Source organism: Phycodurus eques, chromosome 14, assembly GCF_024500275.1.
Source record: "Phycodurus eques isolate BA_2022a chromosome 14, UOR_Pequ_1.1, whole genome shotgun sequence".
NCBI classification, from domain to species: Eukaryota; Metazoa; Chordata; class Actinopteri; order Syngnathiformes; family Syngnathidae; genus Phycodurus; species Phycodurus eques.
The window spans coordinates 20,800,686-20,814,920 of NC_084538.1; the positions used below are offsets into that span (position 1 = coordinate 20,800,686).

At 38.9% G+C, this 14,235-nt stretch overlaps 1 protein-coding gene across 1 annotated transcript in view; it reads left to right on the forward strand.

The window, feature by feature from the left end:
• The first annotated feature begins 3,079 nt into the window (after positions 1 to 3,079).
• The window catches only part of kiaa1109 (KIAA1109 ortholog), a 142,092-nt gene continuing 130,936 nt past the window's right edge, over positions 3,080 to 14,235 (forward strand). The window contains 5 exon segments of the mRNA XM_061695387.1: positions 3,080 to 3,217; positions 8,571 to 8,706; positions 11,701 to 11,817; positions 13,191 to 13,269; positions 13,360 to 13,424. Coding sequence (XP_061551371.1) covers positions 8,601 to 8,706; positions 11,701 to 11,817; positions 13,191 to 13,269; positions 13,360 to 13,424 — 367 coding nt within the window. The 5' untranslated portion in view covers positions 3,080 to 3,217; positions 8,571 to 8,600.

Consider the following 14,235-nt stretch of genomic DNA (forward strand, 5'->3'; position numbering starts at 1 on the left):
ATACAAACGGCAATGATTGACACTATTACACAATAGACAATCATTTCACATGGCAATTTAGTTTTTTTTGGGGCAGCCGCACATAATGCACAGGCCAGAAATTGCCAATGAGTTCACCGTAGAGTGCCATGAGAGATCATCACCTGTACCTTAGAAAATTATCCAATTACATTTCATTGGCCTGAAAAATATTTATGAAGAACAAATCGTCTTTGTTTAACTATGTATGCCAGCGATGTAAAGTAACAGGCAGAACAATTCAATGCACTTACTCTAGATAGCCAAAGGTACATAATTAACCTGTTTATCCACATTTTTTGTGTTGTTTTGTTTTTTGATGTGGGACTTGGTAGAGGCACCTGTGAGTAAGACATTTTATTAGAACAGCTCAGCTAACTTTCTCCATTATTTGTACTTTCCCACCCTCTTTTAGCATTTACAGCATTTTAGCTGTGACATTTCTGGGTAGAGAATATCAGCTGTTGTTTTTGTGTCCGTATCTTAACTTTCTGCTTTACTTGTACTTTCCACCCTTTATTTATTTATTATTATTTTTTTTTTTGTTGTTTTATTTTTTTTTAGAAAAACCTATTCTGGAGCTTTGACTTGGTTACGTCAAAAAGCTCCTCCATGGGAGAGAGGCTGGGGGAGGGATTTCTGAGCGCTATTTTGATGGAGTTGTACTGTAAACGGCAAGGGGGAAATGGAGCACGGCATAATTGTGGTGTCCCACGATCCCGAACTTTGGGCCAATACTAAAATATTATACCGAGATGTCTCTGCAGGAGGCTTTCAAACTCCATTTCAGAGCTCCCAGCGCAAGCCTGAAATACACCTCAATGCGCTCTTCCGGAAAATAGTAAGCTCACGAATGAGTTTAATTCCGAGATGCTACCGTAAAATTAGTATGGGATATTCCCATTCCTTTTTATTTTTATTTTTTTTGCTGCTGCGTCACCTCCTCCTCCCTAAAATAAGCAAAGTAGGGCTTTCGTTTCCAACAATGACAAATACATATTGCCGAGTGGCGGTCCATTCAAGGGGGGAAAGACTTCCTTCGAAGCGGGTACGTCATTATGGGATGGCTTCTCCCTCGTTGCCGTCGTCGTTGCACTTTGACGCGGGGACCCTTCACACTGGGCAAGGGGAGTATCTGATGATGATGATTATTATTATCAGAATAAAAGTGGAGGATGTTTTATATTTTAGGACCGATCTCAATGATCAACACTTGGTTATAGCTGTGGTGCTCTACAAATATAGCAGTTTGCGGTTGGCCATGAAATTTGCTCTAATTTACAATACTGTATGTGCCTTGACTCAAAGTTTGGAAAACACTGACCTGGCAGTACGTTGGCTTGATTGCTAGCTATTTTAATGCAAGTAGAAACATCTATTAAAAAGAATCATAAAGGTGTGATTAGTTGCAATACAGGAAAATCTGCTTTATGTGTGTCGTAAGTACATGGTCAAAATGCTCACATTTTCTTGTTAATACCGGATTTCAATATCTTAATTATTTATGTTGATGGATCAAAACGTGTTTGCATTCAAGTTCAGAACAAGGTAATTTGACTACATTTTTGTATCTCATATTCAATAGATAGATAGATAGATAGATAGATAGATGCTTTTTTAATCCAATAAGGGGAAATTAACTAATAATATATCTTTGCAGTTATTAATATAAGCAAAGGGAGAATAATCCAAAAGTTACAGTGCTTTTAATATAATAAGAATCCTTGTTTACGTGGGATGTTTTGTACCTTTGCACAGATACAACCCGTTTCTCATAAGTAGGATTAGTTTGTACAACCAGAGGAGTGATAAAGTTATGGTAATAAAGAAGTTCATCTTTTTCTCCAAGCGTGGCTTTGAAAATATCAAGACGTTAATGGTTGATGAGTTTTTTTTCTTTTCAAGGTTGGAAACTCAGTTTGAAAGTTTTTCTGAGATTTTGATTCTGACAAAGTTTAGTACATCTCTGACCCAGCGGAAGATGGAGACCAACCATTGTTAGTTAATTAGCACAAATGTCAACAAACTGTGATAATTTTACTTGAAATAAATCCACATTTAATTATTATAATACACAGACATGCACCTCAGTTTATGGCAAACTGTGGATCACTTTCTTTAATCTGTGATGCTGTATAAATATTATTATGTTGAATATATATATTTTTTTTGTTTAATTAGAATCATTTTTTGTCCCTCAAGGCTTCCCACTCCAATGTATACTTTGTGTTGCACACCACACAGAGAAACAGATCACCCACATGCAGGCATGCAAGGAGAGATTCAAAGTCAAAGAGCAGAGGGGACAATGCCATACTCAGCAAGCAGACGAGCATCTCTCCAACAACTAATTGCCACTTCTCACATTTTGTTGTTGTCCATGGTGGGACTTGAACCCATGTCCTCTGACACCAACGCTCCAGTTTTTAACAGACTGCGCTACTCCTGCCCCATGATATGGATGACTTTTTCAGCACATATTCTATTACCCAAATACAGTATTTGGTACACTGTTTTAATGTTTATATTTAATATAAAATTATTAATGTGTCTAATGAGCATAAGCGGTTCAGAAAATGGATGGGTGCATAATAAACCAATACTTTGTATGTGATGCAAAGAGTTATGCACTCATGGTATTGTTTCTGCATACCGTATTAAAATTAATGTAACAATAGTTCATAAAACCTATTTTGAACATTTTATTATTGAATGTTTTGTTAAAACAAAAATCTAAACGTTATAGTCAAATCAATATTTGACTTGCATCTGCATTTACGGCATGTTTTAAATATGTGAATAATCGATTATTTTAATTATTTGCTTTTATTAATGATCAAATCTGTATTCACACTGTCATATGCCCTTTAAAAAAAGCTTTCTTTTTTTTCTACGGTTTTAACAAAAGTCTCGCCGCGATCAAGGCGACATTGGTTTTGATTGGTAGTAAAATCTGTACGTCAACTATGTAGACAAGGTCGGTCTTTCATTGGTCAAAATGGGACAAGTCATTTTTTCCCCTATTGGTCGTTTTCGTAGCTGGTGTCGTCAGAACCGGAAGACATGTCGACTGGCCGTAAGCCAGGTAAATATTCAACACAGGATGCAAAATCTCCCCATGGCTGACACAAGAAAATGACAAAAACCATTGGATGACCGGAGCAAACATGAAACGACAGCCTTTACCGAGGGCATCGAGGTACTGTAATGTCGTGAAGCGGCTAGTTTTCATCTGTTATTTTGGGGGAAGTTGCAGGGTGCGGCCCGCTGTCATTAGCTTGCACTAGCTATCCACATTGCTAACTTTATAATTTTAGCATTAGCTTTATTATTATGAACACAATCCTTAAATTGTAAATGCCAGTCGTCAGGTGGCCGGAAGCGTCACTCCGAAGCAGCCTTTTGGAAGAATGTTTCATTTTAAGTAGACCAACATTACAAGCTAGCTCTCCTAAGAGTAACACTGTACTGATGAAATTACTCAAGATTTAGGATTAGTTTAGCCTGGTTCCAGGCATTGCTTAGTACACCGCTGTTAACGCATAATAACATTTGCAGAATGCATGAGCTGTCTGACGAGAATACAGTCTTGCGTTTTGACTGGCTTTATGTTCACGATGTAAACAGTGTGGAAGTTACTGTTCATTACCTTGCTTGAGCACATTTCAAGGCAGTCGCCGTTATTTATTGGGGATAAAAATGACGTCTTTCAGTTATCAAGTCAGTGCTCTCATGCAGTGGTTCTCAAAGTTTTGACACAAAGTACCTTTTAAAAAAAATATATATATTTTTTAATTCTTCGGTGTCCAAGTACCACCAGAATCATTGACCAACATTAAAGTACAGTACAATAGGGTAGTAGACCCAAGTGTTCATAAAAAAAAAACGAGGCACAGGTTTTATTTCTGAAAAGTGTGTTTCATATTTAGCCACTGTAACATAATGCAGCGTTTATTTGAACACAATGCCGAAAAATAAAAACTGTACTCAAATAATGATTCAACTGTAATGCACGTAAACGTGTAGCGCACTTTGAGAATCACTACTCTACGTTTTAATTAGACTCAGAAGTAGTAGCTTATGTAATGGGCAACTGTCATCATGCAGTTTTACGTTGCATATTATGACACTTTTTCTACAGGCTGTTGACATGCTACGCTATTTAAACTAGGGACGGGCAACCTTTTGTCCCGTGATAGCATTTTAGTGTATATACCACTTGATGCTTTAAAGAACAGTTGTTTTTTTGGTCACATATCAAAAAAATTTGAGTGATATGTCTATTTTCCTCCTCATAAAATAGCGAATGATGGTATTTTTGTTTTTTTCCCCAAACAATGTGTGGTGGATTAGTTGGGGATTTGTGTTGGTGTGCAACAGTTCTCAAGCTTTTGACCGCTAAGCATGGCTGAATTAACTCACTGCAAAGATGTTTTGCTTGCACGCACATGTGTAAACTCCCTCCAGCAATACCTTGTCACAAGTGAATTAATCCCTCTTGTAGGAACAAAAATAACTACAAACACAAAACCTAAAACAGCCTGTGTGGTGACTCACATGTGGTCAAATTAGTTTAACCTGACTTATTGTAGGTTTGTTTTAGGACGACGTGATAAGATTCGCTATGCATTTTTCTATACAATGGAACCTTTAAGGTCGAACACAATCTGTTCTGTCGACCTCCGATATGTTCATACGTTGAATCAATCTTTTCTACAGAAAATAATTAAAATGTTAAAATTGGAATCATCCGAATCCGTCTAAATCATAAAACCTTTATTAACTGTACAACCAATGTTTTACATACTATGTTTAAAAGTCAAACACATTACAGGGGATCCACAATCTACAAAGATGTTCCTATGGTGGCAATATAACTTGAATTCTATCACTAACCTTCGCAAAAGCAGTAGTAATATTTGTACTTACTGTTGCTGATTATTGTTTACTGTTTGAATAATATCACGTCAACCACCGTTTTCAAATATTCCATACTACAAAATAAGTGAAGTATATTGGAGTATTGCTGATATCGGATCGGACCGATATCTGTATCAGACAAAATTCAAGGGTGCAATAACTGTGGTGAAAAAAGTTGGATCGGGACATGCCTACTTTTCACACTGCACTTGCCCAGTGTGGAAGGCCCCCGCATCAAAGCGCAACATTGACAGCAACGGGTGTCCGGCCATCACATATTTAGGAGTGGTGACGTAACAGCCTAGAAGGAAGTCGGGAGGCTTTCCTCACTGAGTGGACTGCAACCTGTATTTGTCACTGTTGGAAAACAAAGCCCTAACTTTTATTTGAAAGAGAATTAGGTGACGCAGCAGAAAAAAAGGGTATGTAAATATCCCATACTAATTTCACGGCAGGACCTCGGAATTGAAACTGTCATGGGTGTGTGTTCCGGTTGTTGTTTTCCCCCTGTCTCGTACACACCTGCCCCTGAGAGCATCTTCACCACCTGTGCCTCGTTCACCCGAATTACCCTTTGCATTTAACCTCGTGTTTCATTCTTTCTAGTCGCCAGTTCGTTGTACCATGTCATCGCGTTCCAGCATTCCTTGTTTTCACGTCACAGACTCACAGTAAGACTAGACCCTGTTCCGATTATCGACCTTGCCTTTTTGCCTCACGTTTTTGGATACTGTTGGCTTTTTTGGATTGCCTGCCTGTGTACCGACCTCTGCCTGTATATTAAACCTCTCTTTTTGAAACTATCCATTTGTTTTGGAGTCGTGCATCTTGGGGTCCTGTCCTCTGTTCCGTTCATGACAGAAACTCGTTTGTGAGCTTTATAGTTCCAGGCAGAGCACTTTGAGGCAATTTCAGGCTGGGAGCTTTGAAATGGAGTTTGAAAGCCTCCCGCAGAGACATCTCAATATATAATTTTTCTGTTGGCCCAAAGTTCGGAATAGTGGGACACTGCAATTATTATGCGTTCCTCCATTTCCCCCTTGCCATTTACAGTACAGATCTGCCAAACTAGCATTCAGAAATCACTTCGCCAGCCCCTGTCCTATTGGAGGTGCTTTCTGACGTCACCGCGTCACTGCCTCAGAATAGACCGTTATCTATCCGAGGATGCGTCGCGCCCATGCATAGGGAGTCTGACGCTCAGCGGTGCGTCGCTTCAAAACGTGCTGCTCTCCTCTCGGCACATACACAATGAATGTTGAGGGCGTCACACACCTTGCCAAGTGCAATGTGAAAAGGCCTTTACTCTTCACAACTTTGCAGACACAAAGAGGATTGTGATTGGTCTTTCCCAAGCCCATCTCCCGCCTCTCACGTGCAGCACATATTTGGAGTGACTCGTAAATATGTATAAAATGTTGACTTGATGGTCATGTATTACGTTGAATGCAAAAAAGTATCGAACCAACAGAATTTTCTTTTAATGCGCCCAAATTTATTTGACAAATTGACAGCCTATTTACTGTACAATCCTTCGAAAAAAGTGGTTGCTTTTGGACTTTACACCGATCTGATCAGCTTGATCGGTATCAGCAGATAATTAGCACTTTATGCTGATCAACTGATCGGCTTTAATGTCATAATTCGCCGATCCGATCAACTCCGCAAAATACATTTACTCCGTGTCGCCATCGTGTACAGTATATTTGAATCCAAAAGCTAGTTTATTTTTAGCCTTGTTGCGTGTTTTTTGGCGTACTAGTGTAAATATCTGACAGCCAGTAAAGTTATCTTTAACAAAAACATGTCAGCGGTGTGGGACAGACAACACGTAATGCCTGGATCAGACTACAAGACAAATTTTGTCTTTCACGATTACACTATGTCAGACTACTGCAATATAATCTTCGCATCCTGTCTTTTACAGGGCTTTATCTTGTCAACTCAAACGCGACCGGATACAGTCGTTACCATGGCGACGGCATCGTGACGTGTATTATAAGAACAAAATGGGGAAAAACGTGGTGGTCACCGGTGCTCAGGAGATTACGTTTATTTAAGGATTGCTTGAGGTATGTTCACATACTTTTAATACGATACGGCTCGCGAGCAGGCAACAAAACGTTATGTAGCCTAGCAAGCTAGTGCTAGCACTAACGGTTATACATAAACATGCAGCGTTATGTCGTATCATGCTCTAAGGTTACGGTGTGTGTGAAGTAATTTCATTACAATAAAGTAATTCAATAACAGTAAGTTAGTAACCATTATTTCTGTCATGTTGTAATGTTGGTTTGACCTGACTGATTAGAATGCATGACCTTACCAGAGCAGTGATTTCCAACCTTTATGGAGCGAAGGCACGTATTTTACATTTGGAAAATCTGACGGCACACCAACAAACAAAAAATTTCACGAAAAGTAGATACACAGTAATTACTGTATCTACTTCCTGCCATCTAATTGAAGAGCATTTATTTGTTCTGTCTGTCACTATGCCTCACTGGCATAAATAGAGGAACAAAGATTCATTATTTCTTGTAAATGAATCATTTTTTGAGCAGTTAAGTAAAATGTTATAATTTCCCATGGCACACCTGAAGATAGCTCATGTTACACTAATCTGCCATGGCACACTGGTTGGGAATCACTGGACCAGAATACTTTGAAGATACTCAGTATACAGCACACAAGTACATGAAGAAGTCATTTAAATGGACACATTGCTCCATCTTGTGATCGGTTATAATTTTTTTAAACTGGCTGATCGTGTAAAGCCTAGTTGATTTGCTGTAGTAACCACAAATGAGCTAGTGTAATTAAGTCATTTTGGCATCAAGCACTGCCCCAAATAGAACTCAGCAAAATACTATATATATCAAACAAAAATAATCAAGGACTGACAAAAACAGAAGCTAACCTATTTCATTTTAAGTCTTGCTCCGTTTACGTCACCATCGAGGAGGTACTTTTGACCTCAGGATACATCAACGGTCCCTCGATTTATGCTAGCCCGTGGAACTTCCTCGATGTTCGATCCTTGCACCCTGATGTGCCTTTAAGACAATTGAGACGCTCCTTAATATGACGGCATAACAACAACTTCCAGATCGCTTTCAATGTTTCGAGGAGCTGGGATCGTTACAGTTATGAGAAATGAGATGAGCCCATAGAGTTTCCCACCCGGACGTTAGTCGGAGCTGACCAATCAGATACCAAGTACAGCAGGAGGGGAAGAGAGCCAAGTACCAATTGCTGGAAAGAATTAAATTTTTCCCATCCATTTTATCCTCGCTGCTGGAGCCCATCCCAGCTATCTTTGGGCAGGAGGCGGGGTACACCCTTAACCGGTCGCCAGCCAATCGCAGGGCACATATATAATTGTAAAAAAATACTTACTTTCATCTAATCAGCATTTAACAAGTGAATTATGTTTTGTGTATCTTACAATCCCATTGGTAAATTACCCCAGTATTTATATTTCTAATTCCTTTTCCTCACACGAGTTATGATTTTAATAATAAATGCACAATTGCAAAACTCAACAGCTGCATTGCACTTGATCTATACGTTAATACGAATTTTTATTTTTTGTTTTTTTTAATGCGTATCAGTTTTTTCTTTTCTTATAGTTGTCGACATCAAATAAACAGCCAGTAGCCATGGATGTGCATGGTTCCAAAAACAACGAAAGTACCTTCCCCAGCCTCGGGGATTTGGATGACTTTCTCACCAAGCACAACTCTAACTTCATATGGCTCCTCGTTGGTAAGTGATTTCTGTTCTGTGACATATATTCTGTAAACATCCATCCATCCATCCATCCATTTTCTGAGCCGCTTCTCCTCACTCGGGTCGCGGGCGTGCTGGAGCCTATCCCAGCTATCATCGGGCAGGAGGCGGGGCACACCCTGAACTGGTTGCCAGCCAATCGCAGGGCACATACAAACAAACAACCATTCACACTCACATTTAGAGTCTCCAATTAATGCATGTTTTTGGGATGTGGGAGGAGACCGGAGTGCCCGGAGAAAACCCACGGAGGCACGGGGAGAACATGCAAACTCCACACAGGCGGGACCGGGGATTGAACCCGGTCCTCAGAACTGTGAGGCTGACGTTCTAACCAGTCGTCCACCGTGCCACCTCTGTAAACATCAGATGATTAAAAAAATAAAATATATATATATGAATTTTACGCATTAGTAGTCTTTTAATGTTAGGTGAAAGGCTAATATAAATAAAATTAATCAACACATTACATGTGCTGTTCCTTAGTACGATACAGTGAACCCCAGCTATTAGCTGCGGAAAGGGACTGAGCCTTGTCGCAAATAGTGGAAAAACCGCAAGTAATTGATGCCCCTCCCAAAATGTTTATAATTGTCTATGTTATGAGTTTAAGCTGTAAATATACAACAAACTATGATCACAAAACTCTTCATGTGGCATCTTAGAGCATGATAGAAAAGACACAAAAACACACTAAGAGTTGGGAATAGTTACGTTTATTAGCGAATAGATGAGGGGGCATGTATTGTATATGAATATTCAATCAGAATATTGTGTTTCGAGTCACTAGCAATGTAATTGTTTATTTTTAGGCTTTGAAAAACTATCCAGCATATCCCACATACAGTCCCCTCCAAAAGTATTGGAATGGCAAGGCTTTGTTTTTGTGCTCTGTCCTGAGTCATCTAGAAGTAAATACCATGAAATAGAAGCTGGAATTCTGAACTTTTGTCTCATAATCATCTTTTGATCTGAAACCCAAATGTCTTCAGTATACAACAAAAACAAGCAAATTGACCTTGCCATTCTCATACTTTTTGAGGGGACTGTGTTTACAGTGCAGCTTCGTCTGTTCGTGGCTATATATATATTTTTTAATATACGGTGTATCCCACGTTATTCATGAAAAAACTCACCTATTTGCGATTTTATGTAACAGCAAAAAAGTCAGAACATTATTATTTTTTTGATGGCGGCACGGTGGTCGACAGGTTAGAGCGTCAGCCTCACAGTTCTGAGGAGCGGGGTTCGCTCCCCGGCCCCGCCTATGTGGAGTTTGCATGTTCTCCCCGTGCCTGCGTGGGTTTTCTCCGGGCACTGCAGTTTCCTCCCACATCCCAAAAACATGCATGCTAGGTTAATTGACGACTCTAAATTGCCCGTAGGTGTACATGTGAGTGCGAATGGTTGTTTGTTTGTATGTGCGCTGCGATTGGCTGGCAACCAGTTCAGCGTGTGCCCCGCCTCCTGGCCGATGATAGCTGGGATAGGCTCCAGCACGCCCGCGACCTCAGTGAGGAGAAGCGGCTCAGAAAATGGATGGATGGATTATTTTTTTGTTTTTGTGCTAAAATATTTTTTTACAGTATTGGATATTTATCGTATTTAAGGTTGCAACTAACGATTATTGAATTGATTAATATCTCGATTATAATTTCTTTTAATCGATCGTTCCATCACTTGAATAAAAAAAAAAAAGGACATTATTTCAAATTGGCAGTGTAGAAAATAACCTAAATTGATTATGATTCAATTTGGTCCATAAAATGCTAGATCATTGATCATTGTTTTCCAAACTAAAAGCAGATGTATGTAACATTTCTGCTGTCTGCTTGCATGGAGGCCTACAGAAATTGGAGAATATTTACTCTTGAGAGCCTGAAATCGTAAGGATTTGGCCAGTTTTAAGTCAAACTGTCTGTAAATTATTAATTGATTATCAAAATAGTTGTTGAGTCATTTGATAATCAATTAGTTGTTGATGAATCGATTAATTGTTCCACCTCTAATTGTACAGTAGCGTCTCTTTTACTGAGACGTTGAATGGTTACCGTCGGCCGTAAACGCATCAAAAAACAAACTAGTTGCCAGCTCAACCAAACTTCTGCGGCGGAAATGCAAAATGCTGTTCCTCTTACACATATTTGCTAATCCAATCACAAATATAACAGCAGCTGTGTTTGACAGTCAGCGGGATTGGAGAGACAAGCGAGAACTTGCCAAGAGCTCACTCAATTCACTGGCTCTCAACGCTTTTTGTTTAATCTACTCTTGCTTTCTCGCCCTTCTTTTTCTCCATGGCATATCCAGAACCACTGGCGAAAGTTGGGTCCGCGCACTGGCTCTTAATGCCTTTTTTTCCCCCACCTTCTTCCTCCTCCTTCTCCTTTCTTTTTTCTGTGTGGCATGTGCAGAATTACACCCAAGAATGAGATGCTTCAAAGTGGCCTCGCCAGTCAGTGTGCTGGCTCACAATTATCCCCCCCCCCCCCCCCCCCCCCCTCCTTTCTCCCCTTACTTTCCTTATATGGCCGCACTCCGGCTTCACACTGACCGATTGGCCATTGGAGAGACCCTGCCATCCACCTCAGGCTCATAGTCTGCAATATATTTAGGGTTAAGCTATTATTATATTATATTACTATTATTATATTATTATTATGCATATATAATCGCTTTTAGGGGAGTGTCAATTTATTGCAGAAATGTTCTATTCGTGGTCTGACTTGATTCCTATCCATTGCGAGCCACTGTATATATATTTGTTGTAATGTAGTAAAACACCTCTGAATTTAACATTTCAGTTAAATGTCTTCTATTACTTTTTTGTTTATATTTTGTCTGTATTATTAAACAATTGCTTCAATTGGTTGAACTGATACTGTTGTATATCATACATGTGTACATATTTTTATAAACTAATGATATCTTTTAAACTAATCAGTAAGTTGCTTATGTTTTGCCATTAAGCCACCATTCTGTCCTGTGGATGGATCATCTATTTAACTTATTACAACTCCCGAAACATTGGCCTCATCCTCACCCACATCATCAACAGACTCTACAAGGATGGTTACATTCATATTGGTGAGTTTATCAGGAGCTGCGTCACGTAGCGATAAATACAGCGGAGTATCGCTGTCACGCTTTGAGTTCAAGGCATTTACTTGGTCTGCTAAATAATTAATGACATGCCAGGTTCTCTTAGTGACACTCGTTAACTACAATCAGCTCGAGTGTCTTTACATAGAATAAATATTTTTTTGTATGCCTTCCTTAGCCTTTACTTTTTTTGCTACACAACTTAAAACCAATTAAAATGCTGTATATACTCTTGAGTCAGCAGGAGCAATTAAAAAAAGTCCTGAATTTATAAATTGTGAAAGTTAATAAGAAATATTTTTGCAACAACACAAACATACAAATGCAGCCTTTTCACATTCTGGCAAATGTCTACAACCAGTTTGAGGTTATTGTTTTCACAAAGGCCTGTTCAGACAGCTAGTTGGGCTTGAATCACGTTTGCCTTCTGCAGAGTTCTATGAAATTGTGAATCAAATTCTTTAACATGTTGCAACTACACAATATGGCGTCATTCATGTAATATTAAGCTTGACCAAATTCTAAATTTGCAACATGGATGTTATATTTGTTATTTATAAATTTGCTTATCATGGCCATTATTAGTTTTGAGACTTTGTCATAAGACATGTTTGTTTGACTATTTTGTCTTTGTGTATGATTAGGCTGTAAATACCAAAGGGGCTTTGCTCCACATTGTGAAGGGTTTGCTGCAAATCATAAACCTGCGTTTCACACTCATAGATAGTTTCCTTTGTTAAATCCCAAAAATAATTTCTAACCTAAAAAAGTCTTCTAATCAGATAATAATGCTAGAGTTGAGCATATTTTGTTGACTGTCAGTTTAAATGTTTGAAGCTACTCTTGTGTAACTCTCACCCACTTCTGTTTTTCAACATAAATTAAATAAAGTTTTGTTATATAACACTATAATACATCTTTTTCAGTGTCACTTACTTATTGTACAGTTTGAGGTACAAATTTAGGAGCCAAATATTTGGACGTGGAATCTCTTCCACTCAGATTTGCCCTGTCTACATGAGGGAAAAACATCAGTAACATCGCACATTGTGCTTATGATCCCATTTTGTAGTAGTTGTAGTTTGCAGCTTTTGCCTCTCTGGCATGAAAAAGTTATCTGACCTCTCATCTAAAAAGTTCCAAAGATTTAAGATAAAGAAAATCTGCAATAACAGAGGTTTTAAATGTCACAGCCACAGTTTTCCTTAATGATCTTTCAGTGTTTAATCACTTGTAGTGGTAAACTTTGTGTTTGGGCTCAGTGTCATCAACTGTGTTATTCTTTTATGGTTATAAAAATTTACAATATTACTTAAACACCGTGTCTAACACGGAAATGGTCTCATCTTCCTCCACAGGCTCCTTCTCCTTCTCTGTGCTGTCAGGAAAGGTCATGTTCAGAGATGTTTACTTTATCAACCAAGACATGTCTATCAGGTAAATCCGGCCTCTTGCCGTGATGCTCTGATCACTGTAATCTTGAAATATAATCTTCTGTAATCCATTTTTTATTTTTTCCTTGGATAGGATACAAGATGGGTTCCTCATATTCCGCTGGTGGAAAATGTATAACCCCAAGCAGAAACAGCATGGTGAGCAAAGTGTATTGATCCTCCTATGATTCACACACATTTGGTTGGAATTTTGCCTTTGACAGAAATTGACGCATTGCTCATCACTTTCATGTCTGTCTTTCCTTATTTGAAAGTGAAGAAAAGGCTTCCTTGGTTGATTCCAGCTGTGGTGGTTGTCATCGACAATGGGTTTTTTTAATTAATTTTTTTATTTCAGTTGCTATAAGTGGTATGAAACTACAGCAATCCACTCTTTGTTATAGAGCTTAGTCTTTTTAGGGTCACCGGGAAGCTGGGGTCAAATCCTGATTACTAATTAATAGACTTTACACCGATCTGATCGGCTTGATTGGTATTGGCCGATAATTAGCATTTTATGATGATGGGCTTTAATGTCATAATTCGCCGATGCAATCAATGACGTCATTGATCGGCTCCGCAAAAGACATTTACTCCGCGTCTGTGTACAGTATATTTGAATCCAAAAGCTAGTTTATTTTTAGCCTTGTCGCATGTCTTTTGACGTAGTACTATCAATATCTGACCGCCAATAAAGGGATTTAAAAAAAAAAAAAAAAAACACGTCGATGGTGTGGGACAGACAGCACATAAATGCCCTAATCAGACAAATTTGGTCATTCACGATTTCACGATGTCAGACTACAGCAATAAAATCTTGTATTCCGATACCGCAGCATCCCGTCTTTTACAATCACTGGGCTTTATCTTGTCAACTCAAAAGCGAACGGCTACACCCGTTACCGTGGCGACGACAACAACAAGGACTAGCGTCGTGTATATTATAAGAACAAAATGGCGAAAAACGTGT